Raw genomic sequence first — 17,668 nt, forward strand, 5'->3', positions numbered from 1 at the left:
AGAACTTGCTGTATAAGGGCTTTCTTTTTTACTTGACCTTCAAGAGAATCTCTCTCCTCTTATCTAGCTCTAAAATAAAGAAAGCAAGATTGAGGCCCTCCTCTTCCCCTCCCTCCAGCCTGCCCTGCAAGCAGGGGTGTCAGACAACTTCTCTCCTGGTCCATCAGTTCATTGGGAAAAATTGTTATTTAGTGGGCAGATCTCAAGCTTAGAGACTTTTGGGCAGACAGGTAGAAGGAGGGTTGGAGTCAGGAACACTAGTCTTTTGTAGGTCCATCCACTGGGGATGAAACGGCCTCTTTGCAGCAGGGAGGTGTATGAATCTGTTTTAAGTGTCAGCTTTATCAGCTCTCTGCTTCCTAGTGGGTCACCATTCATATAAAGAGAGGACTGAACTAGGAAGAAAATGTGAGAGCATTTAGGGGCAGGCTCCAAGATATTTTCATCTCATCATCCTTTATACTCATCCATAGCATCCTGATGCTTCAGTAAACAATGATGTCACAGTTATCAGCAATTCCAGACCTCCAGGGCACTCAGGAAGGAGGAAAAATACCTGAGATCTAACAGCCATCAGATTGCAACCACTCCCTTCAGTGAGCCCAAGGGAGCTCAGTTTAGATCAGTCGCTCAGTTGTGTCCGACTCTTTGCGATCCCATGGACTGCAGCATGCCAGGCCTCCCTGTCCATCACCAACTCCCAGAGTTTACTCAAACTTATGTCCATCACGTCAGTGATGCCCCAACCATCTGATCTTCTGTCATCCCCTTCTCCTCCCGCCTTCAATCTTTCCCAGCATCAGGGTCTTTTCCAGCCCTAGCATCAGGGGTTTAGGAATAAGTGGGTATGGAGGGATTCAGGACTCAGCTGACAGGGGTCAGGCTGGGATTGGAAGGTAGGTCTTTCTGAGCCCTCTTTCGACTTAAGAAAAATAGTCGCAACCTAAAAGTTGAGAGTTACGTTTTATTCCACGGAAATTTTTAGGACTTAAGCCTGGGAGGCAGCGTCTCAAGTAGCCTTGAGAGAATTGCTCCGGGGGAGGGGGGTGAGGGAGTCACCAGGTTATATAGAAGTTTTGCAACAAAGGGCAGGTAGTCTGAACATCAAAAGTATTTTTGTGAATTAAAGAGAACCAGATATCGCAAGGAATTTAGCACTTTTCTGTATATGGGAAGATGCAGGAGTCTGAGCTCACTGAAATCATTCCTTTCACGTGCATCTCAACTATCTGGGGCCAGTGTCCTGGGTGTTTTTTCCCCATATCCTGAGCTCCAACCAGTCCATCCTAAAGGAAATCAGTCCTGAATATTCATTGGAAGGACTGATGCTGAAGCTAAAACTCCAATACTTTGGCCACCTGATGTGAAGAACTGACTCACTGGAAAAGACCCTGATGCTGGGAAAGATTGAAGGCGGGAGGAGAAGGGGATGACAGAAGATCAGATGGTTGGGGCATCACTGACGTGATGGACATGAGTTTGAGTAAACTCTGGGAGTTGGTGATGGACAGGGAGGCCTGGCGTGCTGCAGTCCATGGGGTCGCAAAGAGTGGGACACAACTGAGCAACTGAACTAAACTGAGCTCCCTTGGGCTCACTGAAGGGAGTGGTTGCAATCTGATGGCTGTTAGATCTCAGGTATTTTTCCTCCTTCCTGAGTGCCCTGGAGGTCTGGAATTGCTGATGACTGTGACATCGTTGTTTACTGAAGCATCAGTGTTTACAGGAAGCACTTCATTTCTCTGTCAGGTAGGGGCTGCAAAGCGGGCTGCCTCACACGCTATACCCGCTGCTCCTGGAAGTGTGGCCCCAATGGTGAGGTTCCCCCAACAGGGACATGACCCACCCAGAATAATCCCAGATTGGTCCACATCAGTGTAGACTCCTGGGCCTGGCTGGAGCCGCACAAGTTCCATGTTGTCCAGGTGGAGCCCTGGGTGTGATCTCGGGAAAGAACCTGGGGCTTTCCGAATTCTCCTGCCCTTGGCCTGGCTGCAGGGTAGGGTGAAACTCATCCCAAGGAGCACTTCCTGAGCTTTGTTCTGGGGCCCAGGGCGGGGGGCGCTGGCTTTCTGAGCAGAATGATGTAGAGAAGGGACTTAGAGACCCAGCCCCAGGCTTGTTCCCCCTGTGGCAGATGCAGAAGCAGCTGCAACCACACATCTCCCTGTTCCGCACACCAGCCCTGAGGGGTATACAGAACACAGGCCATGCCCAGACTTTCTCTGGGCAGGCTTTCTGTGCCCTGACCGTGTTGCTGCTTGTGGGGTTTTCTGGAGAGAACATAGCTACTGTGTTTTGAACAAGAACTACTTTCTCACCGGCTCTGTGCCCTGAAACCTGAGACCCATCTCTGGTGCCAGTTCACTGAGTAACAGCCGTCTGGCTGTGTTGTCACCCCCTCGGGCACCCACACATGTCCAGGGCGGCCAAACAGGGTTGTGGAAAGCCACACTGGCTTCCAGCTTGGCACATGTGTAGGCAGCCCCTTCCCCCGGAGGAGTTCTAACAGAGACCCGTATGTGCTGGGGTCTCAGGTTGTGTAAGTGGATTTGGAGAAACTCTGATGAAGCAGCTTACACTGAAACTGACTGCTGTTGGCTTTAACACAGGAAAAGGCTAAAACTCGGTTGTCACTGCTCCCCCTTCAGTGGCTGGTAAGTTACCCCTGTTTGCCCTCAAAGAGTGAAATCTGGAAGAACACGAGAGCATATGGGGTGAGGTCAAACATCTTCGGGATTAAAACCAATCAAACACCCCTGTATCTGGGAACAGTGTTGGGGAGCAGCTTACATCCCATCAGGGACCTCTGGGCTGACCTCAGGGATCAGCAGACATTTTAGGATGACTCTTGCTTGTTGCTGGAGGCCTGGCTCTGGAACCCTAGCCTCTGGTCCATCCGTCAGGTAAATCTGTGCCATCTGATGGATGAGTTGGGGGTCAAAAGGGGTGGAGAGGGGAGATGGAGGGGGTGAAAACGCCCTCAATCCAGCCAGAGTGTCCCAGAGTCATCTAGCCAGGGCAACCTCAGTGGTCATCCACCTACATGTCTTGGGGTCCCGACACTTCGCTTCTGCTTTACAGAAAAGAGGTGTCACCTGTGGTTTGCCATCTGGGTGCTGCTAAGTGACAACCAGTTTGTATTGTGTGTTTGAGACAAAGAAAGCTAGCTGGAGGGGTCAGCTGCTTCTTTCAGGGAAAGCCATTCAGTTCATGATGGTGGCTGTGAAGGGGACTGAGGGCAGAAAGGATGAATGTGCTGGGGTGGGAATCTTCCCTTTAAGATTTGCCGGAGGTCGAGGTTGGGCCTCCCTAGGGCAGGCCTGCCTGCTCCCTCATGGGCCATGTGTGACCTTCCTGCCCTAGAAAGGGGAGGAGGGACCCCTGCACAGACACTCAGACACCCCCAGCCCACCCTACTCACTCCCACCTTTTTAGTCCTTCCTTTTTCCATTTTCCTACATATTCACCCTCTTTCTTATATACCTAATAAGTTTGATGATGAAGTCAATTAAGCATAGAGAAAATCACATGATATTACACGCATCACTAGCTCCATCCATTTTGCCATATTACTTTAAGAAATGAAGTGCTGCAGGTGGCTGAGATGCTCTACCTGTGCGTACCTCCATTCACCTGTGCACACCTCCATTCACTTCTCTTCCTGAGAACTAAGATGATTAACCCTATACTGCATCTTGGAGTCATCTATTTTCATGTATGTATCTACAAACACTCAATAGTACAATTTTGCTTAGTTTTAAACTTCATATACTCATCTCACATGCTAGTAAAGTAATGCTCAAAATTCTCCAAGCCAGGCTTCAGCAATACGTGAACCGAGAACTTCCAGATGTTCAAGCTGGGTTTAGAAAAGGCAGAGGAACCAGAGATCAAATTGCCAACATCTGTTGGATCATAGAAAAACATCTATTTCTGCTTTATTGTCTATGCCAAAGCCTTTGACTGTGTGGATCACAATAAACTGTGGAAAATTCTGAAAGAGATGGGAAGACCAGACCACCTGACCCACCTCTTGAGAAACCTATATGCAGGTCAGGAAGCAACAGTTAGAACTGGACATAGAACAACAGACTGGTTCCAAATAGGAAAAGGAGTACATCAAGGCTGTGTATTGTCACCCTGCTTATTTAACTTACATGCAGAGTACATCATGAGAAACGCTGGACTGGAAGAAGCACAAGCTGGAATCAAGATTGCCGGGAGAAATATCAATAACCTCAGATATGCAGATGACACCACCCTTATGGCAGAAAGTGAAGAGGAACTAAGAAGCCTCTTGATGAAAGTGAAAGAGGAGAGTGAAAAAGTTGGCTTAAAGCTCAACATTCGGGAAACTAAGATCATGACATCTGGTCCCATCACTTCATGGGAAATAGATGGGGAAACAGTGGAAGCAGTGTCAGACTTTATTTTTGGGGGCTCCAAAATCACTGCAGATGGTGATTGCAGCCATGAAATTAAAAGACGCTTACTCCTTGGAAGGAAAGTTATGACCAACCTAGACAGCATATTAAAAAGCAGACATTACTTTGCCAACAAAGGTCCGTCTAGTCAAGGCTATGGTTTTTCCAGTGGTCATGTATGGATGCAAGAGTTGGACTGTGAAGAAAGCTGAGTGCCGAAAAATTGATGCTTTTGAACTGTGGTGTTGAAGAAGACTTGAGAGTCCCTTGGACTGCAAGGAGATCCAACCAGTCCATCCTAAAGGAGATCAGTCCTGGGTGTTCATTGGAAGGACTGATGCTGAAGCTGAAACTCCAATACTTTGGCCACCTCATGCAAAGAGTTGACTCATTGGAAAAGACCCTGATGCTGGGAGGGATTGGGGGCAGGAAGAGAAGGGGATGACAGAGGATGAGATGGCTGGATGGCATCACCGACTCGATGGACATGAGTTTGAGTGAACTCCGGGAGTTGGTGATGGACAGGGAAGCCTGGCGTGCTGCGATTCATGGGATTGCAAAGAGTCAGACACGACTGAACAACTGAACTGAGCTGAACTGAAACTTCATATACTGAGTGTAATTTGTTTCACTTTTTTTTTTTTTTTGCTTTTATGAAAACTTGTTTGAGCTTTTGCCTGTGTGTTGATATATATAATCTGGTTCTTTATCTTTCTTTTGTTTTTCTTTTTCTTTTTTTGGCTACGCCGGGCAGGTTTACGGGGATTTTATTTCCCTAATCCAGGATTGATCCCATGCCCTTTGCTGTGGAAATGCAGAGTCTTAACCACTAGACCACCAGGGAGGTCCTAGTTCATTCATTTTAACTGCTGTGGAGTATTCTATACCTCCATTTATCCAATATCTCCAGTTGGTGGATATTTAGGTGCTTATAATTCAGTTTTTTTACAAACAGCGGTGTGGCCAACATTCTCATCTCACCCAGGGGCGTGGGTTTCTCAAGCATGAGAGTCTATGTCTCTATAAGGTACCACACTGCTTTCCAACATGCTCACAAAACATGCCTCCAGCAACATGTGAGCGCTTCTGTTTTCCCACATCCTCGAGGATTTGACATTGTCAGACTTGTAATGTTTGCCTCTGGAATGTGTCTCAAAGGAAATCCCCTTACCTCCTCTTCTAAGGCCCCAGTGCTTCCAGAAACTCCACCTATAGCCTGCACCCCAGTCACACACAAAGGGGATGGTCTTGGCTGGCCTCCCGTCCCCTGACCTCTAAGTGCTGAGAGTGCACCCAGCTGTTTGCTGGGGCCCCTCTCCATCCCCCCCCACCCCCCATAGGTAGTCTCTCCTCGTCACAGTGACCTATTCCAGTGACTTCCAAATGTTTAAGTTGTTCCACCCTTCGTATTAGAAGTCACTTAATACATTTAATTGATGACCAACAAGCAACTCAGTTAAAACTTAACCTGTGCAGTGTCCAGCTGGGCTTCTTCCTCAAATCTGATCCTTCCCCATTTCTTCCGCAGTGAAAGGCACTATCATCTATCTAATTGCTCAAGCCAACAAGTTAGGAGTGGCCTTAAGACTTCTCTCCCCCAACACCCACATTCAATCCATCTATCAGTTTCCATGTCCAGTGATTCCAGTGATTCCTGGATGTCCCCCCTTCTCTCTGATACCACTCTGGTTCACACCACTGTTGTCTCTTGCCTGGACCATTGCCGTTGCCTCCTAACTAGTTTTGCTGCTTCTCCTTACAAACCCCGTGTAGCCAGCAGCCAAGGGGATCTTTTTAGAACATAAAACAAGTAAAATGGCCATTCCCCTAGTAAAGCCCTCCAATGGTTCTCAGTTGAAAACTCAAATCCAAGGGTACTGTAATCTAGAAGGTACACAAGGTCTGGTGGCAGACAGACCACAGCCTCCCACAAACTTCCCTCGCCTCTGGGACTCTGTGTAGAGGGCTCCTCCCCTGATCTTTCCTTGGCTCCCATGTCATTCAGGGCTTCATCACTTCCTCAAAGACCTGTCCTGACCGCCCACCATAGCTAGGGTGACCCTTAAGCTGCTGCCTACAGCATCACTCAACTCTCTTTTCGTTCTGTAACTTCTCGATGCTAAGTGCTGTCATGGAGTGCTTACCATGAAGAGAGTAGCCATAACATTCTGAATGAATGAATAGATGAGGGTCAACATTTTGATACAGCCTATAGACTCAAAATGAAGTTTCTTCCAGAGTCTGGGTGGGATAAAAGCTGCTTGAGGCAAGATGACAACATCTTTAAGCTAGAACAACGATTCTCAAGCATTTTATCCCCGGGACCCCTTTACACTGTGAAAAATTATGAAGGGCTTGACGTGTGGGTTACGCCTACAGATATCTACTATATTAGGAAAGAAATAATTTAAATGTTTGTTTTAAAATATTAATTGGTTTCCTGTTGACATAAGTAACATTTATATGAAAACATCTGTTAATTTAGCCGCTAAGTTGTATCCAACTCTTTTGTGACCCTATGGACTGTAGTCTGCCAAGCTCCTCTGTCCATGGGACTTCCCAGGCAAGAATACTGGAGTGGGTTGCCATTTCCTTTTCCAAGGGGTCTTCCCAATTCAGACTGAACCTATGTCTTCCACAGTGCAGGTGGATTCTTTACCACTGAGCCACCTGGGAAGCCCCACATGAGAAAATAACTACATTTTTTTAAAAAATGAATGAGCAGTGACACTTTGAGTAGCTGTTCCACAGATCCTGGTTAGCATCATGAAGAGTCTTTGAATGAGTGGACATGGGGAGGAAGGGGGGCTCAAGAATTCAGACCAAACTTCAGGGTCAGATGTAGCTTCCTCCCAAGCATGTAGGCAAGGCATGCAAGACCACACAAGCCTTCTCCAAGAAGAAGACACGTTTCCCCATCTCTTCCCCTGCGGCTCCCTGGCTGCCCGCTCACCCACTCCTGCCCCCACACAACCCTCTCTCTTCCCTTTCCCCGAACAAGTCATTGGAAGCTGATTTGCCAACTGTGTGTATCTTTGAAATAGATATCTTTCTGTAACCAGAATAAGGATGGTATAAAGTTTAACCCAGGGCATCCATTTTGACTGTTCACTTTGACAATATAAATATTGAAGCCTGGTTTCACCAAGATTTGTTTATTCCTCTTTGTATTCATGTTGAGAAAGCAAACTGGGTGTCATATTTTTTACTTTATTTATGTCATATTTTAGGGTGATACCGAAACCTAAGTTCTTCCTCTTTCTCAGAAGCTGCCCCCTCCCTGTTTCCCCCTTCTCTGGGTGAAGGAAATTCACAAAGCCAGGATTTAAAAAAAAAGAAAAGAAAAGAAAAGTGGTCATCTCTGTGCTCCTATTGAAGTGGCTGACGCTGCCCAGCTCTGGGCACGCCTCTTCCACTTCCTGACGTCACACTATTTTTGTCTTTGAATAGCTCATTGACACAATCGCCTCGGAGATCGGCGAACTGAAACAGGAGATGGTGCAGACAGATGTCAGCCTGGAAAATGGCCTGGGACCCACCGAAGCCCACAGGTGACCGAGGCGATTAGGCATCGGGGACGCGATGGGGGCAACGTGACCCTGGTAGCTGCGGGGATAGCTGTTCCGGTCGCCTGGCAGGTTTGGGAACTGGGGGTGTGGTGGCCACTCCAGAAGAATCTTCTGTAGGAGGTGGGAGTGGCCTAGGAACCAGTTGTCTGGGCTCACGTTCATCCCTCCGAAGGCAATTGAACTTTACACCTTCTCCATTCCTCTTGGCATCAGAACCCGGAAACCTAAAGTTCTGTCTGCCACCTCCACCTTCTCACAGTGATGAAAACAGTAACGCAGCGGGAGCCTCCGTGTGCAAAACAGAATTCAGTGTAGCCCGTGTCTGTCTCCAGAAGGTTTAAAGGGAGCACTAAAGAGGATGGACTCGTTTTGCATTCTCAGGTCAGAAAAAACCCCAGCACCTTCCGTGGCCCTTAGCCTGAAATGTGACCCAGCGTATTGGAAATTGGATGTGGTTGTAAGTGATGAAGAAAGGCACTGGTTACCTGTGTTACGTTGTGTTCATAACGCACAAGGTCTAAGTAGGTAGTTAAGGACTGGCATTTTCTGCAGAATGAGGATACAGAGGTTGGGAGCGGGCAGGCTAGAGGAGAGTCCCCAAACCTCTTTCAGTTCTTGGAAGCTCTAGTTCTTTGCAAGGACAGGAGGGCATAGTCAGTAGAATATGCCATGGACACTTGGTGCCTCGGAGACCAGATTCATTAGCAGCTTCCCCTTTTTCTCAGGAAATGGGGTTGAGGCTGCCTAGTGCAGTGCGAGGGTGAGATTTTTGGAGTTGGTTTTGCTTGCAAGTCATGAGCTGGGCAGGAGGAGTCCTGCAGAGGCAGGCAAACCAGGTGAATCTGGTTGTCTGGGCAAGTTTCATACCAGCCCGACTTGTTCCTGCTGTAGAGGGAAAACTGGCCGACCCAGGGAGGCACCCTGCCACCCTGCAGCTGAGAGTCTGTGCGTCCACACCCTGAGTCTCTGGAGGAATGTGTCCTCCCTTAGCTATGCAAATACTCTGTGCTATCTGTCTTCTCTTTTTGTACAAAAATGCTGGAGGTAGACCAGATGGTCCTCCACTTGGCATTCTGTGACTTCCCCTTGACTTTGGTATGAACAATTTTGATGGGTTCATTTTTTCCCCATAAACTCGACAAATACACAATGATTTTTTTTGATCAGAGATTTTCTGCCCCATGTTCACTATAGTTCCAGACTCCATGGAACTTTTAGCCAGGTTTTCTCTCTTCACCTTTAACATCTCCTTTAAGGTTTTTAAATTTAAGAATGACTATAAACATTCCACAAAATCTTTTTTTTTCATGTTAGTGTCAGTTATTCTTGAATGCTACACTGGTTGGTACGGAATTTATGAATTTTAAAGGCTTTTTAAAAATGGGGAACAGGAAAGTTGAGATTATTTTTTTTATTTGTTTTTTAATTGAAGGATAATTGTTTTACAATGTTGTGTTGGTTTCCACCAAACATCAACATGACTCAGTCACAGGTTTACCCATGTCCCCTCCCACTTGAACAGCCATGGCACCTCCCTCACCATCCCACCCCTCTAGGTTGTTACAGAGCCCCGTTTGAGTTCCCTGAGTCCTATGGCAAATTCCCCTTGGCTATCTATTTTACATATGGTAATGTCTGTTTCCAAGATTATCTTTCACAATGTATATGGTGTTTACCACGTGTGGACCACTGTTGTAAGTACATTATAGCTGCCAGCTCATTGAATCTCCAAACGACCCTTGAAGGAAACTCTATTGTGACCCTAGTTCTGCTGATTTGGGACCCATGTGACATGGAAAAAAGCCCACCTGAGAAGCCTCTGGATTCTGTGCTGGGATCTCTCACTGACTGTTTGGAGCATGGCACAGTGACTTAGTTTTAAGCCCTCCATTTTGCCCAGTGGAGAAGTCAGGAGAGGCAGATGATGGAGAGGTACTTCGAGGAGGACTCTGAGCTGTTTGCAAGTGAGGGCAGAGCAGAACTGTGGTCACAGGGAGACAGTGGGTCAGCCTGGCACAGAGCACCCTGAAGGTGCGACCAGGAAGCAGTGGGAGTGAGGGGAGCAGAGCCTTGTAGAGAGAAGACACACCCCAACCCCATCCCACCCTCATCCCCTACCCCCACCCCCAGACCTGGGCAGGGAACCTTCTGGTGGCTGCAGGAAGGCATCCCAGTCACCTTCCTTTGTGACATCACTTATGGTGAGGGTGCTGGGGTGCTGTGGGCTAACCTCACCTGCCCCAGGCAGTCACCAGGAATGGGAGGTGAAATACCCGCTGACTCCCCAGGTTAGGATTCGGTTCTCTGCCTGCGGTGGCTCCTCTGTGGTTAATATTGAGATGAGCTGGAGGTCTTTAACCTTTTCGGGTGTCATAGAGCCCCTCCTCGGGATAATACTTTAAATGCATAAAATAAAATATGTAGTGTGACAGCGGGAACAATTGAGATATGAGGATCAGGATTGTTAATATGTGATTTCATAGCATAGGCGCTCCTTTACTGACATGCGAAAGGCCAGGTCAGGCTGTGGGTTGAGGAGCCGCTCTCATCTGGAAGCAGAGATGAATGGATGGTAAAAATCGGAGCTTGACCTCTGAGTGCAGGCAGGACTGCACTGACGCTGAGAACGTCTGGGACTGCTGGTGGTGATAGGGACTCAGGGGCTGAGAGCACTGCTGAGATGTGTTGCCTGCATTCAAACTGGGAGAAAGTTAATTTCAGAAGGAAGCAGGTTAGTGGAAGTAAAGATGACCCTTTTTTGTATCCATGGTCAGCTCCCACCTTCTGTCCCCTGCAGGGATACTTGTGGGCTTCGGGGACACCAGGCTCCCTGGTCTCCTCTCGCCTTGCCTGCCACTGGCGGCTTCCTCCTCGTCCCCCTGCCCACCTGATCCTGGGGTCCCCAGAGGCCTCTGCGCTAACCCCTTTCCTTTCTGAATAGGAGCCTCAGTGTCCATATCAGTAAAATGGGGATAGTAACGGAGCTTTACCTCTGAGTTGTTAGGAGGACTGAATTAATAGCTGTGAAGCACTTGGCCCAGTGTCAGCACATGGTAAGCACAGTATCTTGTTCACAGAAACATCTCTAGAGCAACTTCCTATGTGACCCCATCCAGGCTTGTGGCTTATGATCCAACTGTAGATTAAATAGAATCTTTTTGGTTCCACTTCCTATTACCTCTCTCCGTCTCATCCATCCATTGTTATGAGCATCCCACCTCCAGAATATTCCCAGATTCCCAGCATGTATCCATCCCTAGGCTGGTCCTCTGTTGGATCCACATGTTGCATCCAGCTGCCCACAGCCTGACCCTTGGCATTTCAAACTTACAAAGACCAGGACTGAGCCCTTGGTTTCCCTTCACAAATGCATCAAACCCTGACACCTCTTGTCTCTTAACTGCCTTCCCCTCTGTCTCCAAACCCTGGCAGTTCTGCCAGTAAGATAGATCCAGGGTGGGACTACTCCTCATCCCCACTGCAGTAGACACTGCCCGCTGCTCCTGCTTTATTTTCACTGATTCACCACCTCTGAGCTGTTTGTTGTTGTTGTTGTTGTTTTAATTTTTGGCACAGCTCCCAAGGCATGTGGGACTTTAGTTCCTGGACCAGGGATCAAATCTGTACTCCCTGCATTAGAAGGTGGAGTCTTTTTTTTTTTTTTCTTTAGAAGGTGGAGTCTTAAACACTGGACTGCTAGGGAAGTCCCTCTGAACTGTTATCTAAGTCAGAGGGTAATCTGACTTTAGTTCATCTGAATCCAAGTCACGTCCCTCGTGTTCAAAGTCCTTTAGTAGTTTTTCATTTAAAACCAAAATCTTCACCATGGCCTTCAGTCCTACGGGGATCCAACCCCCTCCCCGCCCCCCACATATCTTCTGACAGTGTCCCCTGCTCTATCTGTCTACTCCAGCCCCTGGGCTCCTGGCCAAGCAAGCTCCCACCTCCCAGACTTCATCCTACTGTTCCTTCTGCCTGGAATGCCCTTCCTGCAAGAAGCAGTCACCCATGGACTCTCCTTTCTTCTGTCCCCTCAGCTGGCTGTTGTTATTTTTTTTTTAATATTAATTTATTTCTTTGGCTGCATTGGGTCTTCGTTGCAGCCACCTGTGGAATCTTCATTGCATCTTGCAGGAACCTTCATTTGAGGCTCATGGACTCTCTAGTTGTGGAGTGGGGGCTGTTAGTTCTCCAACCAGGGATTGAACCTGTGTCCCCTGTGTTGCAAGGCAGATGCTTAGCCCCTGGACCACCAGGGGAGTCTTTGGCTTTATTCAAATCTGTAGGACTTGTACAGACCAGAAATGGACTCACTGGCTTGCATGTGTCTTCTGCCCCCGGCACTAAAAAGTACGCTGTGTGAGAGCAGAGACTTCGTCTGTGCCCAGTGCTGTTTTTTTTCAACACACAGGATGGTGTCTGGCAGGTAGCATTACTTGGTAAACATTCAGTGAATGGGAAAATGACAGTCGCCAGCCCCTTTGAGATTCTAAACATATTCAAGCATCAGAAGCCTCTTGGAGGAGCAAGATGCCAGGCTCATAAAGCAGTTAGGGGACCTCAGTTCAGTTCAGTTCAGTCGCTCAGTTGTGTCCAACTCTTCACAACCCCATGAACTGCAGCACGCCAGGCTTCGTGTCCTTCACCAACTCCCAGAGCTTGCTCAAACTCATGTCCATTGAGTCAGTGATGCCATCCAACCATCTCATCCTCTGTCATCCCCTTCTCCTCCTGCCTTCAATCTTTCCCGTCATCAGGGTCTTTTCAAATGAGTCAGCTCTTTGCATCAGGTGGCCAAAGTATTGGAGTTTCAGCTTTAGCGTCCATCCTTCTAATGAATATTCAGGACTGATTTCCTTTAGGATGGACTGGTTGGATCTCCTTGCAGTCCAAGGGACTCTCAAGAGTCTTCTCCAACACCACAGTTCAAAAGCATCAATTCTTCAGTGCTCAGCTTTCTTTATGGTCCAACTCTCACATCCATATATGACTACTGGAACAACCATAGCTTTGACTAGATGGACATTTGTTGGTGAAGTAATGTCTCTGCTTTTTAATTTGCTGTCTAGGTTGGTCATAGCTTTTCTTTCAAGGAGAGAGCGTCTTTTAATTTCTTGGCTGCAGTCACCATCTGCAGTGATTTTGGAGCCCAAGAAAATAAATTCTGGTGCGTAAAGAAATGTTGAAGATGTGGGATAGGCCTTAAGCTTCCTCCAGAGCAGAGGGAGGGCCCCCCACTGTACTCCCTTCTGATCGCCATACCCCAGGGGTAAACACTTTCCTGGCTTCTGTTGCCATCAGTCAGGTTTGCCTGTTTTGGGACTTGATACAACTGGAATCATACAGTGTGTATTCCATTCTATGAATACAGCACAAGTTATATTCTCCTGTTGATGGATATTGGCATTGTTTCCAGTGTGGGGCTATTTTGAATAACAGTGCTGTGAACATTCTTGTGGTGTCTTTTGGGGGAACACGTGTGACAAGCTTCAGTTAGGGACATAGGAATGAATTGATGGGTTGTAGGATGCTTATATAGTCAACCTTAGTAAATGGTGCCCAACAGTTTTCCAAAGTCATGTCAGTTTGCGCTTACACCCACAGTGTGTGAGAGTTCTGAATGCTCTGTTCTTATGTACACTTGCTATCATCTACTTTTTTTTTTTTTTTAATAATTATTTACTTATTTATTTGGCTGTGCTGGGTCTTAGTTGTGGCAAGCAGGATCTTTAGTTGTGGCATGCACACTCTTAGTTGCAGTGAGTATGTGAGTGCTATATTGCTTAGGTCGTGTCCAACTCTTTGCGACCCTATGGGCAGGCTCCTCTGCCCATGGGATTCTCCAGGCAAAAATACTGGAATGGGTTGCCATGCCCTTCTTCAGGGCATCTTCCCGACCCAGGGATCAAACCCACATCTCTTATATCTCCTGCATTGGCAGGTGGGTTCTTTACCACTGGTGCCACCTGAGAATCCCTAACTAAGAAACATATGCACCCAAAATCTGGTAGAGCTATTTTGGTTATATGGGGGGCTTAAATTCTTCATTTAAACTCAGATACAGTTTCCCATACAGTTTCCCATAGTTAGTAAGTACATGTCCTCAACATCGGTGACTTTAAACACAGAATTTAACGTCACTTTGTATTATTCCTTTCCATCTTTTCCTCTTGAAATACCACATGCAGAGTGACTATTCTCCACTGAGTTTAGCCACTTTTGGTCCTCCGAAGGTCTTGGAGGATCTTTACATGAGGTCTTTTGGAACAAGTTCAAGTCATCAAATGCAAAATTGCTTTGTGTTTTGTCTCCTTACATAGTGTCTGTGTCATGTGCAGTGTTAGTCAGCAAAGCAATATTTTCCTTTATTGCTATATTTGGAAACCTGTCTGCCCCTCAGAATTTGGGGCTCATCCTTAGGTCCCACAACATCTGAGAGCTGGCCATGCCCAGAACCAACCACACCTGTCAGAAAAGTTGGTTTGCCTCCTAGGAAGCTCACAATGATCACTTGCTACAGAATCTTAGCTATATCTTGTAGCATTTTAGATTCTTTCTTAAAAAAAATGCTTACTGTTATCAAAGTTTATGTTCATCTTACACATGATCTATTTCTAAGAATTACTAACACTGTTGTTGTTTAGTCACTAAATTGTGTCTGACTCTTTGAGACCCCCATGGCCTGTAGCCCACCTGGCTCCTCTGTCCATGGGGTTTCCTAGACAAGAAAACTGGAATGGGTTGACATTTCCTTCTCCCAGGGATCTTCCAGACCCAGGGATCTTCCAGACCCAGGGACTGAACCCACATCTCCTGTATTGGCAGGTGTATTGTTTACCACTGAGCCACCAGGGAAGCCCCACGCATATTTCCATTAATTCTGATTTGTCAGCCCTCACCTGTTCACCTTCTTTCTCAAAGACTATCTGATGCAAACAGGACAGAGGAGCTCTTTGACTTGGGTTGAAGACCCATTTGTCTGAAACACTCAAGTGACACCATAGACACAGCTGCTCTTTCCTTCAGTGGAAGCAGGACGGTGGGGTGCTTTTGGGGGGACAGAAGCGGAAATCATTTTGCAGTAAGATAGTGACCCATTACGCCCGTGAGGATATTCTGCCATGACTTGCCTGATCAGCTTTCTCCCAGTTCCTTAAGATGTTTCCTGATTTCCAACCACTATGCAAGTGTTTGGATTATGGTGTCAAGGAATTCTACATGAACTGACCAACTCTTTTCTCACACTGTTACCAAAGTGGCAACAATTAAGTTCAATTTGCAGAAAATATGTTTTGAGCGGGTGCTATTTGCTAACATACCTAGACAGGAGCCTGAAGTGTTACACAACCTAAGGAAGAAAGAATTGTCAACAAATATCATATAATGGGAAGAGGACGTAATAGTGGACTGTGCCAGATGTCCTGGGGACCTTAGCAAGGATGTGGGTAATTCCAGGTGGGAGGCGGTTTTAGCAAAGATGAGACTCAGCCTTAAAGAATGAGGTGAGCAGGTGTAAGGACAACATCTAAATCAACAGTTCCCGAAACAGTTGTTTTGCCCATTTTGACTGGTGATATTGGGGAAGGTTTTGTTTTTTTTTTTTTTTTTTTTTTTCAACATTTATTTTTATTTATTTGGCTGCGCAAGGTCTTAGCTGTAGCATGTGGGATCCAGTTCCTCAACCTGGGATGGAACCCAGGCCCCCTGCATTGGGAGCTCAGAGTCCTAGCCCCTGGACCACCAGCGAAGTCCTGGGGAAGGCTTTTAAAAAGAACATGTAAGATTTCTTTTTTGATCAGCAAAAGCAAAACTTTTTGTACATTATGGAAAAAGCATGATGCACAAAATAAAAATCAGTATTACCATGAACCCACCCCCTGAGATAGAGTCCCTTCTGATTGCTTGTTGGTTATTTTCATTCTTTGCCTGGTTACGTGTCCTGCCAGTGTGTCCTGTGCATCTGAGTGGTAGATCATGCATGATTTTCGCTGACTTACAAGGACGTTTTTGGAGAATTCTGGAAAGGCATAATGTGTCCTAGAAGTAGATTCTGGTTTTGTCAGGGGGCTGGTGGCCCTGATCTCTCTCGGCCTTTATAGACCTTGGCTGGCCGCTGGATTGGTAGTTGACTTTGCTGCAGAACATCGGGTCGGTTAGATGCAGGGTCTGACTGAGTCTGGCTCTGAGACACCCGTGGTGTGACCCTAAGGAGAGTTTCTTTTTCATGAAGCCCCATGCTGGCCAATGCCTGGGCTCCAGGATCAGCGGGTGAGACACAGCCTGCCTGGCTCCTGCTCCTGTTTTCAGCTTCAAGGGTGCCCAGGACAATAGGTCCTTTGTTCCTTTCTTAGTTTTACAGGAATGAGGGGAGACCCTGCCAGCACGGGCTCCTATCTACCCTTTCCATCTCTCACTGGCGAGTCAGTAGCAGGAAGTTCATAAGTAAAAAAGTCACTGAATCCTTCTCCTCTCCTGCAAGTGGCAGGGCCGAGTCCCCTGATGTTCCCTTTCCTGTGCTGTTCTCTCCAACTGGTCCTCAGTAGATGGAGCTTTTTCATGAAAATCCTTCTGTCACTGCTTTTAGAAATCTTTTTGAGGAAGTCAAGGCCTCCCCTCCTCCCCCAGCAAGTAACAACCCTTGGCCAGTGGGGGATAAAGCCCGTGACCCCAAATCTGTTCATCTTTGTCCTTGCAGAGTTCAAGGGGACAAAAAAGCCTTGGGGAATGAAAATACCCATTTTTGTGGCGTAGGGAAACTGCACAATTCAGGCCTGGGCCCAGTTCTACCAGTTTCTAGCGTTTGACCTCAAAGAAGGAGATGGCCTCTAGTTTCCTCTAGACGGCCTTTAATTTCCCTTCAATGAAGGTAGACATGCCATGATCCTTATGAGAACATGCCACCTCTCAGGCCTCTGTCCATCACGTTTCCATCCCAGGTGGTGGGTCAGAGTCTTAGCTCACCTGGCAAGTTCTCTGCTATAAACTGAGAAAGGAGCCACATACAGCTAGAATGAACTGGGGCCCCCTTCTCCAGACTGGAACACTACACAGTGGGTTTTATTTTGGCTTCACACCTTCTAAAGAAGTGTTTGCCTGACTGAGAGTGTTAGGAAATCATTGTACATCAGCTACCAGGTATCTCTGAAATGAAAGGTTTTCTGGGAAATTTGTGTTTGCTATATATATGTGTGTGTGTGTTTAGCAAAATTTGGAATTGGTCCCTTTGCCAGAAATATTTATTAGATGTATCTCTTTGGGATGAGCTGGTCTTTTCTCTGTCTCTCTACATAAGAGGCTTTTTCTTTTTTTAAATTAAGCATCTGTTTATTTATGTATTTGTCTATTCATTTGGCCAATCTGGGTCTTAGCGAGAGCATGTGAGATCTAGTTCCCTAACCAGGGATTGAACCTGTGTCCCCTGCCTGGGCAGGTGGATTCTTTATCACTGGACCACTGGACAAGTCCTAAGAAGCTTTTGCTACTAATGTTTTTCTCAGAACCTATTGATCCCTTGATGTATCTCCCACCAATCCTAGCATCTTGGCCACTGTTTAGTACTTGGAACATGTTTGGTGTCCTTTTAATACATAAGGCAGGATCTATTGCTCCAAGAGCAAGGCTACTCTGACTTCCGTCTGCTTCTTAAATCTGAAGACAGCCTTGCACTGGCCT

At 46.9% G+C, this 17,668-nt stretch overlaps 1 protein-coding gene across 11 annotated transcripts in view; it reads left to right on the plus strand.

Moving 5' to 3' along the window:
• The window catches only part of RIN2 (Ras and Rab interactor 2), a 208,920-nt gene that overhangs the window by 136,655 nt on the left and 54,597 nt on the right, over nt 1-17,668 (plus strand). For 9 of the 11 annotated variants that reach the window (XM_043883054.1, XM_043883045.1, XM_043883047.1 and 6 more), the window contains one exon: nt 7,878-7,978. The exons of 1 other annotated variant lie outside the window; for it this stretch is intronic. In XM_043883054.1, the coding sequence (XP_043738989.1) occupies nt 7,878-7,978 (101 nt within the window). Of the gene's footprint in view, nt 1-7,877; nt 7,979-8,018; nt 8,378-17,668 lie in introns of those variants that run through there. One more of the 11 variants, XM_043883052.1, reaches the window with a different exon arrangement.

This window comes from Cervus elaphus, chromosome 23 (genome assembly GCF_910594005.1).
Source record: "Cervus elaphus chromosome 23, mCerEla1.1, whole genome shotgun sequence".
NCBI classification, from domain to species: domain Eukaryota; kingdom Metazoa; phylum Chordata; class Mammalia; order Artiodactyla; family Cervidae; genus Cervus; species Cervus elaphus.